General features: G+C 41.0%; 4 protein-coding genes across 4 annotated transcripts; all 4 read right to left on the bottom strand.

The window, feature by feature from the left end:
• Positions 1-10,534: 10,534 nt before the first annotated feature.
• LOC109432131 (brachyurin-like) lies at positions 10,535-11,558 on the bottom strand. The gene is made up of 3 exons (XM_019708425.3): positions 11,317-11,558; positions 10,844-11,252; positions 10,535-10,779 (listed from the first exon to the last, which is right to left on the bottom strand). Exons 1-3 carry the CDS (start codon positions 11,520-11,522, stop codon positions 10,600-10,602), a joined length of 795 nt encoding a protein of 264 aa, XP_019563970.3. The 5' UTR covers positions 11,523-11,558; the 3' UTR covers positions 10,535-10,599.
• A 59-nt stretch (positions 11,559-11,617) lies between these two features.
• Positions 11,618-12,643, bottom strand: LOC109409759 (brachyurin-like). The gene is made up of 3 exons (XM_019683262.3): positions 12,382-12,643; positions 11,922-12,321; positions 11,618-11,854 (listed from the first exon to the last, which is right to left on the bottom strand). Exons 1-3 carry the CDS (start codon positions 12,594-12,596, stop codon positions 11,675-11,677), a joined length of 795 nt encoding a protein of 264 aa, XP_019538807.2. The 5' UTR covers positions 12,597-12,643; the 3' UTR covers positions 11,618-11,674.
• A 261-nt stretch (positions 12,644-12,904) lies between these two features.
• On the bottom strand, positions 12,905-14,087 carry LOC109409749 (collagenase). The gene is made up of 3 exons (XM_019683253.3): positions 13,691-14,087; positions 13,231-13,630; positions 12,905-13,175 (listed from the first exon to the last, which is right to left on the bottom strand). The coding sequence occupies exons 1-3, from the start codon at positions 14,020-14,022 to the stop codon at positions 12,996-12,998; spliced, it is 912 nt and encodes a 303-aa protein (XP_019538798.2). The 5' UTR covers positions 14,023-14,087; the 3' UTR covers positions 12,905-12,995.
• Positions 14,088-14,273: 186 nt separating this feature from the next.
• Positions 14,274-15,421, bottom strand: LOC109432138 (brachyurin-like). The gene is made up of 3 exons (XM_019708440.3): positions 15,032-15,421; positions 14,574-14,973; positions 14,274-14,509 (listed from the first exon to the last, which is right to left on the bottom strand). The coding sequence occupies exons 1-3, from the start codon at positions 15,352-15,354 to the stop codon at positions 14,330-14,332; spliced, it is 903 nt and encodes a 300-aa protein (XP_019563985.2). The 5' UTR covers positions 15,355-15,421; the 3' UTR covers positions 14,274-14,329.
• Between the last annotated feature and the right edge of the window lie 7,638 nt (positions 15,422-23,059).

Here is a 23,059-nt window from a genome sequence, read left to right as displayed (position 1 = left end):
TTTATTTGACACTTTATGATTCATTCCAAATAGCCTGATCTTGAACTTGATTGACCACTCGCAGTTACCATTGTAACAACGCCACAAGGAATTAGCATAAAGTGACCAGACGTCCCGGATTGTGCGGGACAGTCCCGGATTCAAGCAGCCTGTCCCGCATTTACAAGCGTCCCGGAAACGTCCCGGATATAAACAATTAGGCAATTCATTTTTAAAATAAACTTCTATCTTTCTTAGCTGATTGAAAAAAAGAAGTTGATTTATAGAATTCTGCTTAAGATATTATACATATTATGCTTTTTTGATTTTCCGTGTAAAAAATCATTCCCATTACAATTTGTTTAATGTATTTTCTAAAGTTTTCGTCATTTCAAAGTCCTTCCTGCCTGATCATAAGCATTGTTCTGTAAATTTCGAAAAATCTGAAACTTCTGATATTTTTGGAATTCTTCGAGATTGGTGCAATGATGTTGTTTCCCGCGTAATGTTGCAACATTTACTCCTGAGAAGACATCAAAAGGCTCTGCGAAAGGTGTATTGAAATTATTGAAAAAACACAATTGCTACGATATTTATGAATAGTATTTGTAATTTTTTTTTTTAATATTCTGAGTGTCAATAAATATGGAACAGGTACTCCAATTGTTGATTTTGTACAGTGTCTTTTCTCATTATTTCCTTGTAGTTACGTAGCCATGGGGAGGGGATTTCGGGCTATGCCTCTCTAAGAACCCAAATTTGTGGAACAAATTTGTAGATTAAAGCCCTTTCTGACTAAAAAAATTTTCGGCTGCGCCGCTTTCTGGTGAAGATATGACGAAGCCACATCCCGAATTTTCAAGAGCACAAATCTGAAGAACCACGTGTCGGTTTGCGCTGAAAAGTTGATCGATTGGTTACCCGCTGGTGATGACCAATCGATCAACTTTTCAGAGCAAACCGTCCAATGGTTCTTCAGATTTTTTGTGCTTTTGAAAATTTTAGTGGCTTCGTCATATATTCACCTTCTCGCGATAGCACTGCTGTATATGGCTGCATTATTCGTTGCTGTTTGCGCAATGCAAGTATTAAATTAAAAAAATGTTCCATTAGACATTTAGACATCGAAAACCAGCCCCAAATTGAGTCCTTACTGGAAAAAAACTTACGTAAGTTTTAATGATTAATATGTTGTCCCGCATTTGAGCAAAATATATCTGGTCACTTTAAATTAGCACAGTGACTGCTTAACAATAACAAGCTTCTTCTTATTCTTAGCGCAACTTTCCCACTTTGACAAAGCCTGCTTCTCAGCGTAGTGTTCTCTGAGCAACTCCGTAGTTATTGATTGAGAGCTTCCTTTGCATGTCTATAATCGTGTGGCAGACACGAAGATACTCTATGCCCTAGGAAGTCAAGGAAATTTCTATTACGAAAAGTTCTTGGAGCGACCGGGAATCGAACCCGTCACCCTTAGCATGGTCATGATAAATATCGCCTTTATAGCTGTATGGGCTCTAACTACTAACAGGCATCCTCAACGTATTATATCCCAGAATGTCAGGCAATTTAAAGAAGATAATATAATTGATGATACATTCCTTCGCACATTGCGGACCTTGTATAAGCTTTGTAGTAAATGTGGATGAACTGTTGGGAGAAGGGTTAGCTGAGGCAACGCAATGCAATTTTGTGGCTTCGTAGTCGTACGGCTAGTGTTTAGTCGAATCGTGCTGGGGAGCGTGGGTTCAATTCCCGCCGCAGCTGTCGGGAAAAGTTTTTCGCTTTGTCACTAGGCGTTGCGTGCTAGTTCGTGTCTTTAAAACAATTGTTTGTGGTTTCCCGGAGTGTAAGTCGAATGGTTAAAAAGAGGAAAATCAGTTCAGGACCAGTAGTCTACATAATATTATGTTTTCAGTTCAAAACCGTATTAGCGATATATTTTCTTTTACTTCCGCTGCTTTTGCCTTGCGTTTAACACAATGTCGGAAGTGGGGTGCTGTATTGTACACCCAGGACCGGATCTAAGGGGGTGTGGGGCAGGGCCCTGGGCCCCCACATTTTAGGGGCCCCCACAAAAACCATTCTTGGTACAAGTACTACTCAAAAACAAAGAAAAACAATTGCTCATCGCATTTGTACCTTCGAGGGGCCTTCACAACCGCCCGGGCCCCCACAATCTTTAATCCGGGCCTGTGTACATCTGGCACTCTATAAAGCGCCCCACTTCCGACATTGTGTTTAACGCAAGGCAAAACAGCGGAAATAAAAGAAAAAAAATGTCGCTAATTCGGGTTTGAACTGAACTCATAATAAAATGTCAAAATGATGATAACTGGAAATGGCGGCCAGGGTCTTTAAGAGGCGGGTATCAAGTTCTTTGGGATTCCTCGGCTGTTCGAGTCCGTATGAAGTTGATCATCAATATTAACTTCTTTTCTCGATCAGCCTAGATAGCTGTGTAGTGTCGGTAGCGATTGTCTCAATTGGCTAAGAATAACACTACGGACCGCCTGTTCCGGTGGTAAGAATCCACCAACAGGTGACCCCTAATTCATGGTGTGATGCGGCTTTATGCTTACCGTGCCTACCCAAGTAACCACGAAGCCGTATATAAGTGCATCAATTTTGCCGTATATTTATATTTAAAATTGTGTAAATAATGCTGCATTACTTTAAATACCTCATTGAAGCAATATTAAAGTCGGAAAGGGCCCCACTAAAATTAAATTAGTGCCACATATTGCTGCACGTTGACAGCCATTGCTAAAGTGACATAAATGCATGTGCTGTACATTTGCATTTGCACATGCTTAATACGTGCAACACGAAAAACCAAAACAAAAATCTATTTTTAGCACCGTTTCGTTATCGACGGTACTAATGCCCCCCACAAGAATGTTTTAACCATTTTTTTTGTTGCCAGGTCGGGAGTCGAACCAGAAGTGTTGAAGACCGCTTGATGAGTTCCATTCGCGCTGGTGCTGTGGACCGTTTCTGCTGCTGTGATAACAGCCGATATTTCATTAACTAAAAGAAAACTGTTCTTCTGCCTCAACCATTTCAGTAGAGGGCAAAACGACTATGGCATATGTAATTACAGGGATTCGTAATCACATTCTGATAAATCGCTGATAAATGCATAATGCATTCTATAGAAGATATTCAATCAATATAAGAAAAATAAAACACCTTTCGTACAATGCTCATAATATTATGGTAATTGTGGTTTCCATCATAATTGGCATGCGATAGCAGTCAACAGAAAAGAGAAAAGGTCATCTCTAAAAAGGGTTTTCTGAAGAAAGTCGTCGATCGGTGGTTCAAACGAGGATTAAATTGGTCGGGAGTCGAACCAGAAGTGTTGAAGACCGCTATAGTTGACCATGAAGTTGATAACTTTTCTTGATTTCATTTGTTTACCATTAGAGTCAAGCTTTTATACTTGTATTGTTAGAGCAACCTTTGCTAGTTTGTACATTGCATTTATACAGTTTTTGCAGTGTTGAATTATTGAATTATCGTATATCACCTTTTAATGCACCCTAATGTAAAGAAAAAATGTAATGCATCAATACATTGATAATGCCAATCTAAAGGTATATTGCATGAGAAGTGTGGAATTACTGCATTTCGCATTGCAAAGGTTGATATTCAGTCTAATTCGTGCAATGATATAATGCTTGTGGTTACTTGGGTAGGAATGAATGGCTAGGGGGCTCTAATAAAAACCTAACCGCTAACGGAGCCTGTGGAGTACCAGGGCGCCCTCCACAGTATGTAGCCCTTACTGCGCTAACCGGAGCAATGGCGCAGTGGACCTTGTGTTTCTCCGAGACAATCAGCTGCCCTTCTTTAGTCTCACTTGAGGCTAAATAAGGGCGGGATTATGAAGATGTTGTTAATTAGTTTAAATTTTCACCTATATGGTTTCGCATTATGCGATTTACACAGTGTATTCTGTGTATCCTCGCCTTTGGCGTTTTCCAATCGATACCGATTTGGTTTTATTGTTGCTGTTCTTTGTTGTGCTGCTGTTGCGAAGAGTTTAATCTTACCTAGTTTGGGTAGTGGCTACGGTTAGGATAGCTCAGATCAATCTTCAGCATAAAAGAACAGCAACGATCAATCTTTGCAGACTTATGCAAAATGGTACAGCCCAAGTGGCCTTGGTACAAGAACCTTACTTTCGTAAGGGAAATTTCTATCTAGGAAACCTTGTGAACCCGGTGTTTGCCACTTTCAGTAAACATGAAATGGCAAACTCGCGTGTCATGCCTCGAGCCTGTGTGCTTGTCAACGACGCAATAGTTGCTACACTCATCTCTGAACTAACCACCAGAGATGTATGTGCTATCACAATTGATGTATCTATTGGAAACCTCAACAGGAAATACGTCTATTGTTCTGTGTATTTACCACATGATGAACCATCCCCTACGGATGCTTTCAAACAAGTCATCGCATACTGCACTTCAAAAGGCCTTCCGCTAATTGTTGGCAGTGATGCTAATGCTCACCATATCATCTGGGGCAGCTCAGACATTAACTTGAGAGGCTCCAGTTTGATGGAGTACTTAAGTAGTACAGATCTTGCATTACTTAACATAGGCAACCGCCCAACCTTCATGGTATCTGCTAGAGAGGAAGTGTTAGATATAACGCTTTGCTCTAGCAGAATTAGTCACGAGCTGACCAATTGGCATGTGTCAGATGAAGAATCTTTATCTGACCATCGCTATATCTTTTTTGACCATTTAAATGTTACTTCGCAAACATTGCGTTTCAGGAATCCTCGGTCAACAAACTGGGATCTTTATACTGATTTGGTTGCAGCCAAATTTCATGGATATTCACCATCCATTGACACTCCAAGTGATTTAGATGATGCCGTTGATACTACAACGACCTTCATCATGGAAGCTTTTGAAGAAGCATGCCCTCTACGGTCTGTGAAGATCACAAGAGGAACCCCTTGGTGGAACTCTGATCTGGCGAAACTCAGGAAACAATGTAGAAAGAATTGGAACAGACGACGTTCGGCTGGTTCGGAGGCTTTCAGGTCGGCTCGCAAGGCCTACAGGAAAGCTCTCCGGTCTGCTGAACGATCCGGCTGGAAAAACCTTTGTACAAATGATTCCAGCTTGAGTGAAGTCAGTCGGTTAAACAAAATCCTTGCGAAATCTAAGGATTTCCGGGTGAACGAACTTCGTTTGCCAAATGGCGATCTGACTTCCTCTGATGAGGAAGTTCTGGAATGCTTATTCAGCACACACTTCCCTGGATGTGTGGATATTACATCTTCGGATGATCCTGATGTCTTTTCTTGTAGTTATGATTCTTTAGCTTCGGCTCGGAGTATTGTAACTATAGAATCGATTGAGTGGGCTCTTAATAGCTTTGCTCCTTTCAAATCTCCTGGGGCAGATGGGATTTATCCTATTTTGCTTCAGAAGGGATTTGATTATTTCAAACATGTTTTGAAAAAACTACTTGTTTGCAGTTTTGCTACAGGGTATATTCCCAAATCCTGGAGGGATATTACTGTAAAGTTTATTCCGAAAGTGGGTCGTGCGTCGTATGAAGAAGCAAAGAGTTTCAGACCTATCAGTTTGACCTCTTTTCTTCTGAAATGCTTAGAACGCATTGTGGATCATCATATCCGTGATGTTCATCTGGCCAACGTGCCTCTTCATGTGAACCAACATGCCTACCAATCTGGTAAGTCCACTGTGACTCTTTTACACAAGGTTGTTTACGATATCGAGAAAGCATTCGCTCAAAAGCAATCTTGTTTAGGTGTTTTCTTAGATATCGAGGGTGCCTTTGACAACGTGCCTTTCGATGCCATATTGGAAGCCGCACGGAGTCATTGTATATGTCCAATGATTTCCAATTGGATTCACCAAATGCTCAAACACCGATATCTCTTCTCGACATTGCGTCTAGCAGGGATTAGGAAATTGAGTGTTTGTGGATGCCCCCAAGGGGGAGTCTTATCACCGCTTTTGTGGAATCTCGTAGCAGATACGCTATTGAGGCAACTCAATAATAGCGGTTTTCCTACTTATGGTTTTGCCGACGACTACCTAACATTGTTAGTTGGTATGTGCATCAGCACCCTTTTCGACCTGATGCAAAACGCCCTTCAGGTAGTTGAGGGTTGGTGTCGCCAATATGGCCTTTCGGTTAATCCGAGTAAAACATCTATTGTTCTTTTCACGGAAAGGCGAAACCGTAATGGCGTTCGACCTTTGCGTCTCTTTGATTCTGAAATCGATGTGACTGAACAGGTAAAGTACGTTGGAGTCATTCTTGATTCCAAGCTTTCCTGGACACCTCACATTGAGTTCAGAATCAAAAAAGCTTGTATGGCCTTCGGGCAATGCCGGCGTACTTTTGGTACAACTTGGGGTCTAAAACCCAAGTATATCAAATGGATTTACACAACTGTGGTTCGCCCAATATTGGCTTATGGATGTCTTGTGTGGTGGCAAAAGGGTGAAGTGAGAACGGTCCAATCAAAATTAGGCCATCTCCAAAGGATGTGCTTAATGGCGATGTCTGGAGCGTTCTCTTCAACTCCTACGGCAGCGCTAGAAGTTCTCTTTGACGTTGCCCCACTACACATTCATCTCAAACAAGAAGCCCTTTCTTGCACTTACCGGTTACGGGTACTCGGTCTACTAGAGGAAACTCCTGTGAACCGCAGTTCAACACACACCTCGTTGTTTCCACTTTTGGTGAATTGGGACAAAATTGTCCTTGCTCCTTGCTGTGATCTTACAATTGCTTGTAATTTTCCATATAGGACATTTTCCACGAAATTCCCTTCCCAGGAAGAGTGGACATCTGGTTATCTGGAAAGAAGTATTTCAGACGGCATCGTATGTTACACTGATGGCTCCCTTCTCGAAGGTCGAGCAGGTGCTGGTGTTTATTCTCGTGAGCTAAGGCTGTATCAGTCTTATTCACTTGGTAGACACTGTACCGTTTTTCAGGCCGAAATCTTTGCTCTTATGTGCGGAGTGCAATCAGCACTTCAGCAGCACGTAATGGGCAAAGTAATATACTTCTGTTCAGATAGCCAGGCTGCTATTAAAGCACTTGCTTCGGCCAACTCCAGGTCGAAGATAGTTATCGCTTGTCGAACTCAAATCGAGGAGCTGAATTCAGCAAACGCTGTTCACCTTCTATGGGTACCTGGTCATTCTTCCATCGCTGGAAATGAATTGGCTGATGAGTTAGCTCGCTCTGGAGCATCACATGACTTCATTGGCCCTGAGCCAGCTATTCCGATATCGAAGTGTTGGATTAAGCTTCAGATTCACAGCTGGGCTGTCACTCAACACAGACAATATTGGAATAGTTTGGAGTCATGTCGTCAAACCAAATTGTATAGTGCTGAGCCATCTCTACGGGTGGCGAAGTATCTAACTAATCTGTCTAAGCAGAATTGCAGCATGCTGGTCAAAGCATTGACTGGCCACTGCCGACTCAGCTATCACATGGCGAATATTCAGCAAGCTGATTCATTTGCCTGTGATAGCTGTGAATCCGATTATGGAACTTCGTATCATTTGATATGTAACTGTCCAGTTTTCGCGCAACTGCGTTTCCGAGTATTCGGTAAACACTTATTAAGTGAAACTGACTTCAGAAACCTGAATCTTCAGGATATTCTGTTGTTCTTAACCCGCTGTGGTAAAGAGCTATAGGCTCTCTTTCGCTTTATGCGTTATTACAGTGCCCTTTTCAGGGCGCTGTTTGAACCCATTGTGGTACGCTTGTGCGTTAGTACCCTCTTCCAGGGTATTTTTCCTATTTCCCTACCTGTCCCTATCCCCATCCAAATCCTTTTTCCTTCCTTTTCCCTCAGGTAGATGATGAAATAGGCTGTTATTTTGGCGATGGCACAAATGTCCCAAATGGAGGATAACGTGCCTCTGGAGCCGGCCTTCTGATACCTGATACCTGATACAATGTCGGAAGTGGGGTGCTGTATTGTACACCCAGGACCGGATCTAAGGGGGTGTGGGGCAGGGCCCTGGGCCCCCACATTTTAGGGGCCCCCACAAAAACCATTCTTGGTACAAGTACTACTCAAAAACAAAGAAAAACAATTGCTCATCGCATTTGTACCTTCGAGGGGCCTTCACAACCGCCCGGGCCCCCTAAATCTTTAATCCGGGCCTGTGTACATCTGGCACTCTATAAAGCGCCCCACTTCCGACATTGTGTTTAACGCAAGGCAAAACAGCGGAAGTAAAAGAAAAAAAATGTCGCTAATTCGGGTTTGAACTGAACTCATAATAAAATGTCAAAATGATGATAACTGGAAATGGCGGCCAGGGTCTTTAAGTGGCGGGTATCAAGTTCTTTGAGAGGTGCCTGGTCAGTGCCCGGCGACGCAAAGTCTCCCTAAATTATGGGGGAGGGTTTAAAGGGGTGACAACAGCGAATCTCAGGTGGCTGCAACGGCATACAGGAGTTTCAGTAGGATTTAAGAAATTGATGTAAAAATAGATACGGTATGGCTCAAAAAGGCAAATTCATGGGGTGCTAGAAAGGATCAACGATGGCCAAGAGATGTTTCAGGAGGATCAAATCTGGGAGGGAGGACAAGAAGAAGAAATGGGATTAAGGGAGACTGAGAAAGTTATCAGGAGGGTTCAAAGTAGGTCAAAGTTGGTTTCAATGGGGTTTGGAGGTAAGGGAGGTCTATCAAGAGAATGGTGGAGAGAGGTATGTCAAAAAAGATTTCTGTAAGGAAATGGTTTTAAAGCATTTTAGGTGAGCAAGGGTAATTTAAGGAAAGCCAAAGCTTTTCTGGTGGGTTTCTAAAGCCAATCCGGGTGATGAGTGCCACTGGAACACATGAGGCTTATGGGGTTTGAATGATTCAGAGGGGTTTTATGAGGGTTTCAGAAGAGTTTTAAAGGGGTTTCCTTGAGACTTCAGAGAAGATTCAGTGGAACTTTAGGGATTTAATGTGCACTCCGGCATTTTCAAGAGAGTTTGAGAGGAGTTTCAGGGTAGTTTCAGTGGGTTTCACAGGTTGTTTCTGGGATTGTATTCTAAGTGAATTTGGGGAATACAAACCTCTAGAGGTTTAAATGGCATTTTCGCGAGTTTCTAGGGGTTTCGAGGAGGAGACGTTTCATTCGGGATTCAGGGCGTTTTCTTGAGAGTTTCAGAGAGGTTTCATGAGGGTTTTAGTGTTGCTTTTAGGGGGTTGGGGTGCTTGATTTGGGTGTCTTTTATGCAACTTTGGCCTTTTATGAAACACTCTGAAACTCTTTTGAAGACCCGTGAAATCATCTACAGGGGATAGACAAAATGATCGGGACAGGCAAAATTTTCACTTTTCAAAAAATGTTCAAATAGCTGTAACTTTTTGAAAAGTGCATCGAAAAATCTGAAATTTTTACTGTAAGTTGATCAATTAGTTGTATATCGATGGTTCAATTTTGGAAAAGATCGGGCTATTCTGTACGAAGCTATGAAGTATCTAGAAAAAGTCAAAATTATTCGATAGCTAACTTGGAACTGTAATATCTCCGGATTTAATGAATCAAATACAATGAAATTTTGAGCGTTTAAGACTAATATGATAAGCTTTGAAAAACTTTCGACATAACCTAAAATTGTTCACACGGAAGAAAATTATAACGATTAGACTATTTTTCTAATAAAACACCAAATTTTCCAAAACTTCAACATCGTTTCAAAATTCAAGATTATAATTATAGTTCAATTAAATTCCCTTTAATTGACTTGTATATAAATATGTTTTGATGGAAAGTAACAACATAACCGGTAATGAATTAAAAAAGTAATGGGATGCATATTAAAAATAGACCAATTTTCTGAAAAATCATAAAATAAATGAAATTGCTATAACTTTGTCTCTTGTTAATAATTTCAAATTAAGTCAAACGTTTTTCAGAGCTCATTATGTAAGTCATAAATGCTCAAAATTTCATTTCATTCGGCTTATTGCATCCGGAGATATAACAGCTCAAATTTGGCTATCGGATAATTATACCTTTTCCTAGAATCTTTATAGCTTCGTACAGAATAGCCCGATCTTTTCTAAAATTAGACCATCGATACACAACTAAGTGATCAACTTACAGTAAAAATTTCAGATTTTTCGAAGCACTTTTCAAAAAGTTACATCTATTTGAACATTTTTTGAGAAGTGAAAATTTTGCCTGTCCCGATCATTTTGTCTATCCCCTGTAGGAACGATTTTATTAACCTACCTGCAACTTTTAATGAAACTCCCTGAAACTCTGCAATAATCGTGCAATACAAATAAAATCACCTGAAATCAACTGAAACAACCCTGAAATGGAATCTCATCTCTTTGAAGTCCCCTTGGAATCCCTATTAAACTGCTATTGCAAACCCCAACCAAGTATTGAAATCTGTTTTGATTTTTTTAATAATCAAATACGTTTGCATTGTCGTTCTTCACATTATAGTCCTATGTTATATGGGGTTTCCTATCCGCATAAGACAGGCGTTCCAAGGAATTACTTCAGTGTAATTCAAATTCAAAACTGTTATTGTTTTACAGTTTTGTATGAAAACGTTTTTTATTGCCGATCTCCATCAATTAAGAATTTCAACGTCAGTGTTCTGTCCGATCCAGTCCAAGTACTCCGTCACACGCGTGTTCACCGCAGATCTACCGCGATCACATCCACGGATACCGCTGTAGTGGAACGAATGTACAGCGATCAGCAACGTCTGTCCATCAACTTGCGCATATATTGGACTACCCTCGTCACCCTAAAATCGAATCGATGAGCTTAGTACATACAGAACGTAGTCAACCCCGATCCGGTATACTCACATCACACGGTCCACCCTCATCCGTAGCGGTGCAAATGTGACCCTCCCGGACGAAGCTGTGCGACAGGCCACAGACGAAGTTGCTGATCACCTCGCCATGGGCAAAGTGAAGATGCTGTTGAGGAAGCGGTTCATTGTCCCGGTTTCCAGAACTGCCCCAGCCCGCGATCGTCGAGTTCCATCCCGTGAAAGTGAAAGTGGCATGATACCGCCTGGGTAGGCGCGCAACCTGTACGTAGTCTCCCAATACCGCTGGGCGAGATAGCTGAACGATCGCTATGTCGTCCCGGTTGAAGAACGAGCTGTAGTTCGGATGGATTATGATGTGGATTGGAATGTTCAGTACTGGAATGACTTCCACAATCCTGGTCATGTCACTCGCTCCGACAACAACCGTCAAGGTGTTCGTCCTGAAAATAGCATTCGTTGTTTTGAACGTTTGAAACCTTTTGTATTTTAACGAGAGGAACATACCCTGAGACACATCTAGCAGCGGTTAGAATGAAACGCGTAGAAATCAGGATGCCTCCACAGAAGGAGTGATCTGAAGATCCAGAGATCAGTATTCCCACCGCAGATGGGAAGTCCTGAGCGGACGCTACTTCGCCATTACTGATCCTCGTAGAAACAGCGTTAGTCGCAGCAATCAGTAAACTCAAAACCAAAAACACATTCATCATTGGACGAAACTAGAAATTGTACTGATTTTGCAAGCAAAGGCTGCTGCCAACTACGTAAAACGAATTATTTCGAAGATTAGATAGCCCAAATCCGATTTGCTAGTCAAAATACTGTTTATTGTTATGACGCATGATTGGCTTTATTTGCAAGATTATGGTCGTAGATAGACACCTGTGTGTTCGACCAACCAATCCAAATGATCGGTAAGGCGGGTATGGACGGATGATCGTCCACGGCCGCATCCTCCAATGCCGTCGAAGTGGAACGAGTGGATGGCAATCACCGTTGGTTCACCATCCTCTGTGATCATTACCGGTCCACCTTCGTCACCCTTGAAAAGAAAAAAAAACAGATCATCGATTCAGAGATGATAGAGGTTCAGAAAAAGTTATGCTTACATCGCATGGTCCACCGTTATCTCCGGAGGAGCAGATATGTTCATCCTGAAGGAATCTATGGGACAGTCCACAGGCAAAGTTACTGATGATCGGGTTACGAACGACCTGCAAGTGCTGCAAAGGAATTGATTCGTCCTCGCGATGACCCGATAGGCCCCATCCAACGAGCGTAGCACCGAATCCGTTGAAAGTATTGCCCACATCGGACCAACGAGGCAGTTGAGCTACGGCAACATTTTCGCCCAAATTGGCATTGCGAGCCAACGTCAGGATCGCAAGATCGCCACGACTGATCACTGTTGTGCTGTGGTTCCAGTGAATCCGGACGTTTGTTACCGGTATAAATTGGTTCATCCTTGTTATGTCCGAAGATCCCAGCATGACTGTTAACATTGTCTGTCTGGATGAAGTATAAGATCATCAAGTTCATGATCAACTGATACATTTAGAAATATCTTACCGGATCACGCAATTGGCGCTGGTCAGGACATGGCGAGGAGTCACCAGTATTCCAGCACAGAAGGTGTGCGCCTCATCTCCGGAGATCAGAATTGCAGCAGTAAATGGGAACTCATTAGGACCTGCATCTGATCCTCCGGTGATTCGGCCTTGTATGCTATCGATGGCCCAGGTCCCGGACAGAGCCGCGCACAGTAAAAACAATATTATTTTCATCTCCAATCTGTTGAGTCAACAATGGGATACTGAATTTGGAAACGGCTACCGTTTCGATTCGATCGGTTATCTAATGACTCTATTTGGGTCTTCGGCGATAAGATTAGGATAAACGGGAATCCCTTGGAGAATAGCAAACAGCAGGTGGTAATCAGCTGGCGTTATATTTTTTTGCGAAGATAAGAAATTGGCACTGGAATCATCGTATTGAACGACTTGTTGGCACAAATCCAGTTAAATCCAATTCAAATCCTATCCAAATTCTATCCAATCCCGAACCTAATCTTGAACGAACACAAAAAACTACATTTATTATCTATAAGTCTTTATGTAGTTCCTCCTTTTTCTTGCTTAGACACTCTAAAAGTGTACTATCTTTAGTTAGTCTAACATTAATATTTATGCAGGAACCACTACATCCGAGTTTTCCTCGATCCAATCCAGATATTCCGTGATCCGGGTATGCACTGCTGGCCGTCCTCGATCACAGCCGCGAATTCCGTTGAAGTGGAACGAGTGGATACCTATCAGATACGTACGACCGGCCTCGCGAACTGTCACTGGACCTCCTTCGTCGCCCTGAAATTAAACTCATTCGTGTTAGTGTTCAGGACTTCACCAATCCAATACTTACATTGCAAGGTCCTCCGTTGTTCGTCGCCACACAGATGTGAGTGCTTCTAACCCATGTATACGACAGCTGACAAATCAGATTCGACGAAACGCTATCCGTGGCAAACTGCAGATGCTGAGTTGGAATGGGCTCATTGTCGCGATTTCCGGTGTTTCCCCAACCGGCAGTGGTGGCTGACCAATCGACGAAGCTCTTGCCTACATCGGAACGGCGTGGCATTTGAATTGGCCGGATCGTTACATCATCCACCGGTGCGTCGCGACTCAGCGTCAGTATGGCGATGTCATCCCGGCCCAGCAGCCAACTGTAGTTCGGATGAGAATTGATGTGCGACACGCTGATCAACGTGCCGATACTCATCATGTCTGTGGAGTTCAGCGCTACGGTGAGGGTGCTCTCACTGCGTGGATAGAGTACTGGTTATACGGGTAATTGGGTTCATATTGGAAGGTGATATTACCCAGAGATACAAACAGCCGCCGTTAGAACGTATCGCTTGGAGATCAGGACGCCACTACAGAAACTATGTCCGGAGGTTCCACCGTGGATTATAACTCCAGCGGCCCATGGGATATCCGTAGGCGATGCGATATTTCCCCCGGAGATTCTAGTCTGGCGAATATCATCATCACTTAGTGGTGGAAGTCCGAATTTGGCGCGAAATTTATCCGTCTCCTGAAGAGTCCGAATCGTGTTCCAATCTATGGAACTGGGATCAATATCGGTGTTTGTGATGGCCACGGCGCATGCGATTAAGCATGATGCGGCCAAAAGGCTTAAAAAAGTACGCATTCTGAATGCTCGCTAGACTAATCGATTCTTTCAACTTTTAGGGTTTGAATGAGGTGAGTACTGTTTGCCAGTCTTGTCTTTATAGCTACTGGGCATTAAGGATTACACCTAGGATTAGCGTCTGGTTTACACGGGACAGCCATGGATTTGAGATAAGCCTAACAAAGCAATCACCGCACCAACGGAAACAGCTGAAGATAATCATAATGATAGAACTTTCCAGCATGATCCAATGCAATGCTTAATCAGACTTATGCGTTTTTAAACCGTTTATTGACGAAAAACAATTGGCTCAAGATAAGACTATCTATGCTGGAACAACTACGTCAGTGTTTTGTTCGATCCAATCAAGGTACTCGGTGATACGGGTATGGACGGCCGAACGACCACGGTCACACCCACGAATTCCGCTGAAGTGGAACGAGTGAATGCCAATCAGGAAAATGCGATTTGCCTCACGCACCGTAACGGGACCTCCTTCGTCGCCCTGGAAATCAAAAACAAAGTATTAATCAAACTGTTTTCAAAGATAAAAATTGCAAATGACGCACATCACATGGGCCACCGTTGTTCGTCTGGACGCAGATATGCGTGCTTCTGACCCAGGTGTACGATAGCTGACATGCCAGGTTCGAAGTGACGCTATCCGTGGCGAATTGCAGGAACTGTGTCGGAACAGGTTCATTGTCACGGTTACCAGTGACTCCCCAACCGGCCGTCGTTGCCGACCAATCGACGAAGGACAGTCCAGCATCTGAACGACGTGGCAGCAGGACCGTGCGGATCGTGGAATCATCGATGGGAGCATCCTGGCTCAGGGTAAGAATGGCGAGGTTATCGCGATTGAAGAAGGAACTGTAGTTCGGGTGAATCAGCACGTGGGAGACGGAGATCAACGTTCCGATGTTCGCCATGTTAGCAGCATTCAGAGCGATGGCGATGTTACTTTCACTAACAGAACGAGAAATCGTATTAAAATCAAGAATCTAGAGAAACTCACAAAACATACCCAACGACACAATCCGCGGCAGTCAGGACAAAACGAGCCGATATCAGTGTTCCACTGCAGAAGCTGTGTCCCGAGGTGCCTCCATGGATCAAAACTCCGGCAGCCCACGGGATGTCCGTTGGAGTGGCGACGGTTCCTCCGGAGATACGAGACTGGCGGATTTCGTCATCGCTCAGTGGGGCCAGTCCAAATCGGGCACGGTACTTGTCTGTCTCTCGCAGGGTTCGCACGATCGACCAATCGATCGTCTTGGGATCGAATTCTGGGCTTTGGATGGCCGAAACGGCGGCAATGGCCACCGCCAACACGAGTATTTTGTACATTTTGTATTGCTTTCCCAGTGGATGCAGTTCTTCAACTGAAGCAGTTCATCGGTAGCTTTGCCAATTTTGAAGTCCGTGTTTATTGATGCTGACCAACATTGATTTTTGGTAGGTCGAATTGTACTTATCAAATGATAAGCACAAGTTTTCTAAAAGCAGCTTTATGGTCCTTATCAAACGGAGCCAAGTTAAGAAATTGCCGCAAACGTTCAGCAATAAATGACAGGGGATGGCCGTCAACAATGATGCAGCATATACGGACCCCCTAAGGTCTGATACCTAATTGTATCAATATCAGTAGTGCTCAAAAGTCAAGGTATATTAAAATTGGTATAAGAATATTTGTTTTAGGCATATGCATAAAATATTGAACAAGAACGTCAAGTACCGGGGCCCGTGGCGTATTGGCTTGGCTACACGTTTGCTTCATAAGCAGATGGTCATGGGTTCGATCCCCGCCCCGGCACTTTCGTCAGTTGCTCTTTCCCCCTGAGAGCAGCTGACACTGTCCCTCTTCTGAACCCATGGCTCAAATGTACCCGGATACTTGGAATTCGGCGAACGGCACCTCATAATGGACCCCCAATCGGACTCTAAAAAGGAACAAACCAACAGCCACACATCAACAACCTCGTGCTCATCATTCTACCACGATAGGGTAGAAAGTGAAAGCAGCGCAACGGCAACCAGCCCAAGTAACGCAACTTGTTTTATATTAGTTTAAAATTCACTACATATTCATACTTAATCGACTGTTTTTTTCCTGAATTATGGACTTAATATCGAACACTTATATGATCAAAACAGCGCAAAAAATGGCGGCTTATAAAACATCTTACAAGTTGTATAAGGTGTATTGCTATACACCAATTGAACTCCAATGGTACGTTCTGACCATCTCTATAATATTGATTGGTTAAAACCTGAGACGAGACTCGCGAAGAGGAGAAAAAGCAACGTCAAGTGCAGCCCAACTGAGCTGTCAGTTGTAGCCCGTTTGATTACGTTACCTAAAACGAGTAAAGTATTGCTATCCGAGATAAATTCTGAAGCCAAAATTCACTCCGAGCAGCATTTTCTTCTCCTGTACTGTCAAAAATAAATTGAAAACAAAATATTCCAATGATTACTTTGCTTGGTGATTGTTGGCGATGCAAAATTTCACCTCAACATGATTTTGTGCGTGAATGGGATTCAGTCACACTGCATGTGAGGTGATGCGGTCACGTACGTGTTTGAACCACCAGCCCAAAACATAATGTCAACACAGATAGGAAGAAGAAAAAAATAACAAAGTGGAGAAAAAGAAGACCGTCTTCGCGAGTCTCGTCTCAGGTTAAAACCAAGTTATTTGATAGTTGTTGAACTTGTAGAATGCGATTATAATGCAATTACATTCTTAGGTTAGAATGAAGCTTACTTCTAGTTTTTCAACCTGTAAAAAACGTTAATGTCGCATTCCATTTCAACTCTTGTAATTAAGCTTTTTTTAATGTTATATAACTTGGAAAATCCACTTATACTACCTGTTGCTGAGCCCGACGGTATGTTAAGTGAAAAAAAATACAGAAAAAACAATAATAAAATGTTTGTTTTTTTTTTTCGTATAAATGCAGTTAGCTTCTGAATCGTTAAAAGAATTTCCAAGTGATGGAGTCGACATGATATTTTTATAATTCGGACAGCAAACTAAATAATGGGTTATACTTAGGCCGTTACAAATATTTATTTCACTTTTTGTCCCACCACTCTTTGACTGGTCGAGGGGGGGGGATAAAAATAATAAAGCATTTAATTAAAAAAATATTAAAAACTCATCGGATTTGTTAAACAATTTTGAGCAATGCCCGAAACTTTGATAAATATTTTTTACTGCCCCCTCAAAATACAACATACAGCCAAAAAAATTTGAAGCGGGGGGGGGGGGACAAAAAGTCAAAATTAAATTTGTATTAGCCTTAGTGGCATTAGTATTGTTTTATTTGCGCTTCAAGATTTATGGAGAAACTTATAATTTCACTCATGTATAAATCATGCGCCTCTAGGTTGAATTCAAAAGTGTGACCCAAATATGCTATTTTATCCAATTTCATGATTTTGTTTTCATAATGCACTCGGGAACGCAAAATGGCAGATGATGGATGGGCTTACAGTGCCGTTTAAAATGCTTTGAATAATATTCAATTTTCAATAATAATTATGATCAAATCCATGACTTCATTACTGACCAAAAAAAAGTCGCATACTATGAAACATTTTTCATAAGATGATAAATGAATCTAAATAATAAAAATGTTATTTAGTTCGTAACATATTTTTGTTTGTGTACTCATTTATTTACTCGGTACTGTAATTTATTTTATTTCTCTAATGTGGTGAAGACAGAAAACACGGTTTATATTTCGATTAAAAACTAAGTTGCAATTGCTTCGAAATTATGTCTTGCGAGCAACTATACAACAGTTTGAGGAACATTTTTTTTATTATGTTAATCATGCGCCTTGATAACATCTTGTCTACATACTTACATATTAGTGTATTTAGCGAACATAATTACAACGTCAAAATAACTATATTACAACAGGTTTCTTGGCCTGGCTTTATCTGTCATAACGTCGAAATTCTATCAACAGATAATGTAAGCAAACCGCTCTACTGATGGTCCGGAATTTTGTTGCTATTTTATAGGTTCCACGAGATTGCAAATTTACAGCGAACGATCATAACGATTATTCCATATCCGGTGCCATTCCTGATCCGTTCGCGTGTTGGGAGGATTGGCCTGCAGTTCGGTAACGACAAACAACGAATCACACGAGATTGGAGCTTTGGAGGTCTCCGTGGTTGATGTGCGTAGATCCGTCTATAGTTCAATCCCAAGTAACACAACTTGTTATAATAATGTATATAATACATGCTTCATACAAACGACTATGTTTTGTTCTCACTATGGAAAACTTATTTTCGTACACTTATATCACCGAAAAAGCGCAAAAAATGGCGGCTTATAAAACATCTTCATGATGTTACAAAAGATGTTTTTCAATACAATCTTATAACATAACATTAGGTATCGAATATGTTCTCAGCAACATCGTAAGAACTTAGTTGCTGGTAGCAGAAACATCACGATTTATCAAATGAACACTGCAAATAATTGTGACACCTATTATGTGATATTTAGTAATGGCTGAAAATAATGTTCAAGCCTTACATTTCATTTGTAATTTATCATCTCGATGTTCGGTCACTATGACTTAATTTCATGTGCCATTCAAAATTTATGGTGAAATCAGCACTTTCACCTTTCATGCATTCATTCGCTTTCCATCAGATAGATAGGTAACAAGAAGGGAGGTTTTGGTCATCTCTCTGGTTTTTGTGAGATTTTTCAACAAATTTTCAGACATGCAACATGGTGGTTCTACTACTTTTAATCATTCTACTAAAGATGGGCTTGTATTCGTTATATATAAATAAGGAAATTAAATCACTTCATTGAATGTTTGAACTGCCCTAGATAAATATTTTTTGGATAGGAATCTGTACATGATCAAACGGCTATATTTACAAATATTAGTGTGAAACATTTTAGCGACACTGTAATAAATCAGTCCTGATAGGAAAGAATCCAGAATATTAGAATAACGTTTTAATAACATCGGGTGTACATCACAACAACATGTTTATCGAATACTACTTGAATCGAATGAAATACATTGAAATAACATCATAATAACGTTTTTGCAACATCTTTTTCCAAATAGCATACAACGCAACGATGTGATTGTTGTTTTTGAATACCTGTTTTATTTAAACATAGGTATAACAATAACAAAGTTTTAGTGCAATTTCTTACTCCAATCTAAATATTTTGATTTTTAATGTATCGCGGAGTCAAAATTAGTGTTTTTAAGTGAGATTTAGCTGTCACGTAAGTAGGCCGAAGTGATTTTTAGATAACATGTAAGGCTTGACACTGAGGTGAAGTTCAATGGTGACATTCCTCTGCTGACCCATTAGGACTAAAGCGACTTCCGCAATCGCCAAGAATTTTAGAGAATATTTTTATACCCATTAAGCAAATTTGGTGCCTGGATGACAACGAAATATTAACTCCAGGCAATCAACAATCGCAACGCATTAAATATTTGTGTTGGATTAAATGGAAAGCTTTAAGTGCAAATGATTTTTCATAAAAAAATTTTCAAATGAGTGAAGAGATATAGCGAATTGATGAACTTATACACCAACGTATTTGATACGTAAACTTAACGTATTCTTAACATACTGCAGCCCAAAGGTTATAACTATGTACTGTTGATGTTTTTCATATCATCTTGACTGAAGGAAGACAATGATACAAAACCCTAGTGCAATTAACGTTCAACTTACGTTACTCTAACTTGTGGTTGGGTTGATAAGATTTTTCAGTGACTTGTTATTGCCAAACATAGTTAAAACATGATTTTAACATAGGATGTGTTCAGATTCGATTATAGTACTATACTACAACATCTTTTTCAAATTTAACTTTCAAAAATGTTTTCTGTGTTACTTGGGATATAGTAGAATTAGGATAGAATACATTTAGACGCTGTACAAAGTGTTGTAAGTACAGCTTCCAATTGGAATCGCTCACGCAGTGCCCTAGTGGACAAAAAGAGCTGTAAATTAGGTTAAGTGAATTTTATACTTAATTATTAAAATTATTAAAAAAAAAACGTCATGAAGATCAGGAAACAATTCAATGCTCAAAAAAAAAGGTTTAACCCCAGACCAGGACTGTCTAACGAAACATTTCAGTCCTCAGTTTTTCTCAGTTTTTTGTTCTATATTTTTTTTCATCAGAAAGCATCTTGCTATGTACTTATAGTAAGGGAGATATTTTGGACCTCTTGAGAAAATGAGTAAGTCAGTTTCTAAAAAAAAAAAAGATTTTTAATAAAAGATGGATTATTTAAGTTGTCATTACGTCAAGCAATAAATTGATAGGAGTTAAATAGAACTCAAAATTTTGGTATCAAATACTCCTGAAGGCTGTCTGGCTTCTACTCTGGACTACCTGCCAGTATTTTGGACCTTCAAATAAACATATTTTGGCCCACGACTTTCAATTTTAATTAGGGTATTGGTTCCCTTATTAAGCATGTGGCTCCCATTTTCATCCTACGAAAAACAATGGATTGAAGCGCTGTTTGTTCTGTTTCTTATTTTTGTATTTTTTGTTAGAAGTGAGCACCCATGAAAACAAAAAGAACGGAATCAATCGGTGCCGTAATCGCTTGTTTTCGAATAGGATGAACATGGGAGCGTGAGATTACTGATGGAACACATACCCTACATTAAAATTTAAACACTTTTAGCTAAAGCAAAACATTACTAGGATCAAGGATGGGAACACTCACTTGCAAAGAGTTACACTCACTTGCTTTTTTCTCTGTTCAGAAGCGTGTAATCAAGAAACGATGTATGGACGACTTTTTCTTTGCAATTTGGTCTAAAAGTTTGCCGAAGAGAGTAGGGGTCGCACACGCATATCAAAGTCGTGGCAGATCTGTGAAAGCGACTCTCCACGAGGTGAGTGTAATTTACATTCACCTCGTGGAGAGTTGCCTTCGCAGCTTCCTCACGACTTTGGTATGCGTGTGCGACTCCTACTCTATTCGGCAAACTTTTAGACCAAATCACAAGGCAAAAGTCGTCCATACATCGTTTCTTGATTGCACGCTTCTGAGCTGAGAAAATAGCAAGTGAGTGTAACTCTTTGCAAGTGAGTGTTCCCATCCCTGACTAGGATGCAGTAGTTTTGTAGAAATTTGTAAAAAATAATATACCTCCTCAAAGTAAGCAGACTACACATTTTTCACCTTCTTTAGTTTTGGTACTTTATAGGGGGAGTAAATATGTTTTATCTCGTGTTAAGTACTGTTCCTTTGAATTCCACTAAGAATTTGACTCGACAAGTACAAGACACTGAAGACGACCTTACAGTTGAGGTCGAAATACGTATCTGTCAAAGGATGCAAATTCTTAGTGGAATTCAAAGGAACAGTACTTAACACGTTTTTCTTTTTATTTCCAGATATTCCACTAACAAGCCCAGGTACATCATCTTCATGTTTTATCTGTTTATTCATACTAAACATCATATTTAACTTGATAGTTTACAGATATACACTGCATGATAGTTTTCTTATTTCAATAAAAAAATATTTGTCCAAAATACTTCCACTACCCTTTACTTAGCTATGTTCAGCGGAACAGATTATCTATAAGGTTATGTGAACTGCAAAGTCTTCTAATTAAAAATTAATCATTATTCTTCGATAATAGTGCGTTTCACTTATGAATGCACTCACACCATGAATAAAGGTTATGATATGATGATCTATTTTACCCTGTTTGTCTATTGTGGCATTTAATCGTGACGACATTTTCCAAAACCATGAACAAAATTCATGCCAACTAAAAAAAAGAAAAACTACTTGAACCAGATTCGAATCCGAAACCACGATGAATAGCCATGATATCATAAACCAGCGTCATGATTCCTTAGCTCAGCTTAAACTATCAATGATTGCTAACCATTCCCACTGTGCAAGCTCAGAGGCTCTTTTTTGGTTGGAGGATACAATAAGCGCTAGTATCGATTTTTGTTATGTAAAAGACCGCGTTTACCGCTGTATCTTAGGCTAAATACCTGTGCTCCGTCCCAGGGAGCGAAGGATCAAGGAGTGAAACTAACCTTCTTTGCATCGTCACCTCCATCGATTCTCACATAGCTTGGTTGCTTTAAAAGACTGAGCGGTTGGTACGAGATGTCCCCACTCAATTGGTGTATTGTAAAACCAATTACGCGGCACAGTAGGCCTGGCCGCTTTAATGCTTGTAATGCATTTCCGGTGTAGTGCAAGCATTAATAATGGGAAGAAAAATGGTAGAATTGGTAGATTCTATCATTTTCCAGGATTGTTTTAATGAATGGCTGTGTATGTGTAGAATAGACTAGACCGCTTGTTACGGTTGTGTTAGGTTGGGTCAGAATTCACTTGCATAAATGATATGGCATTCTGATTTCGAATCATGCCGTGCTAGCTGTCAAGCTGTTCGATGTTTTTCGCTTTACACTGAGAGTAAACGATCACCCACCCGCGTGTTGAGGCGCCGCAGTGCCTCAAGCGGGTAGTTCTAGGATTCCTGGCGGGATAGAGTCTCGCAAGACCTAGGGTACCAGAAATCCTCCGTTGATCCGGCTCGAAGGACCAAATGTTGAGGCGCCGCAATGCCTCAAGCGGGGAGCTCTAGGATTCCTGGCGGGACGGAGTCTCGCAAGACCTGGGGTACCAGAAATCCTCCTTTGATCCGGCTCGAAGGACCAAAATGTTTGGGGCTCCGCAGTGCCTCAAACGGGGAATTTCTTTCCGCAGAAAGAAAAACACACGGGAAGTACTTTACACTAAAGCACTTTATTTCACTACTAAACTTTGCGTTGTCGAAGCCACGCAAACGCTTTTACACTTCTACTTCGCGTTGTCGAAGCCACGCAAACGCTTTTACACTTCGATTACACTTATCACTACTTGACCGTTTGCCGGGTCAAATCAGACTATTTTACAGTTCGGAGTTGGTGCTCTTCTTATATAGCACCTCAACGTGCATTTAGAATGTTCTCCAACTTTCCCGAATTAAGCATTCCAGAATA

Source organism: Aedes albopictus, chromosome 2, assembly GCF_035046485.1.
Source record: "Aedes albopictus strain Foshan chromosome 2, AalbF5, whole genome shotgun sequence".
NCBI lineage: Eukaryota > Metazoa > Arthropoda > Insecta > Diptera > Culicidae > Aedes > Aedes albopictus.
This window is presented reverse-complemented; position numbering and strand designations above follow the sequence as displayed.

What these genes read in the sequence shown, in the direction of transcription:
- LOC109432138 (XM_019708440.3), bottom strand. Translation starts at nt 15,354, where the DNA reads ATGTACAAAATACTCGTGTTGGCGGTGGCCATTGCCGCCGTTTCGGCC. An exon ending in GCCGCGGATTGTGTCGTTGG is followed by an intron (nt 14,974 to 15,031) that starts GTATGTTTTGTG and finishes TCGTTCTGTTAG; the next exon opens with TGAAAGTAACATCGCCATCG. An exon ending in ACAACGGTGGCCCATGTGAT is followed by an intron (nt 14,510 to 14,573) that starts GTGCGTCATTTG and finishes TTTGATTTCCAG; the next exon opens with GGCGACGAAGGAGGTCCCGT.
- LOC109409759 (XM_019683262.3), bottom strand. Translation starts at nt 12,596, where the DNA reads ATGAAAATAATATTGTTTTTACTGTGCGCGGCTCTGTCCGGGACCTGG. An exon ending in AGCGCCAATTGCGTGATCCG is followed by an intron (nt 12,322 to 12,381) that starts GTAAGATATTTC and finishes TACTTCATCCAG; the next exon opens with ACAGACAATGTTAACAGTCA. An exon ending in ATAACGGTGGACCATGCGAT is followed by an intron (nt 11,855 to 11,921) that starts GTAAGCATAACT and finishes TTTCTTTTCAAG; the next exon opens with GGTGACGAAGGTGGACCGGT.
- LOC109409749 (XM_019683253.3), bottom strand. Translation starts at nt 14,022, where the DNA reads ATGCGTACTTTTTTAAGCCTTTTGGCCGCATCATGCTTAATCGCATGC. An exon ending in GCGGCTGTTTGTATCTCTGG is followed by an intron (nt 13,631 to 13,690) that starts GTAATATCACCT and finishes CTATCCACGCAG; the next exon opens with TGAGAGCACCCTCACCGTAG. An exon ending in ACAACGGAGGACCTTGCAAT is followed by an intron (nt 13,176 to 13,230) that starts GTAAGTATTGGA and finishes GTTTAATTTCAG; the next exon opens with GGCGACGAAGGAGGTCCAGT.
- LOC109432131 (XM_019708425.3), bottom strand. Translation starts at nt 11,522, where the DNA reads ATGATGAATGTGTTTTTGGTTTTGAGTTTACTGATTGCTGCGACTAAC. An exon ending in GCTGCTAGATGTGTCTCAGG is followed by an intron (nt 11,253 to 11,316) that starts GTATGTTCCTCT and finishes TGCTATTTTCAG; the next exon opens with GACGAACACCTTGACGGTTG. An exon ending in ATGAGGGTGGACCGTGTGAT is followed by an intron (nt 10,780 to 10,843) that starts GTGAGTATACCG and finishes ATTCGATTTTAG; the next exon opens with GGTGACGAGGGTAGTCCAAT.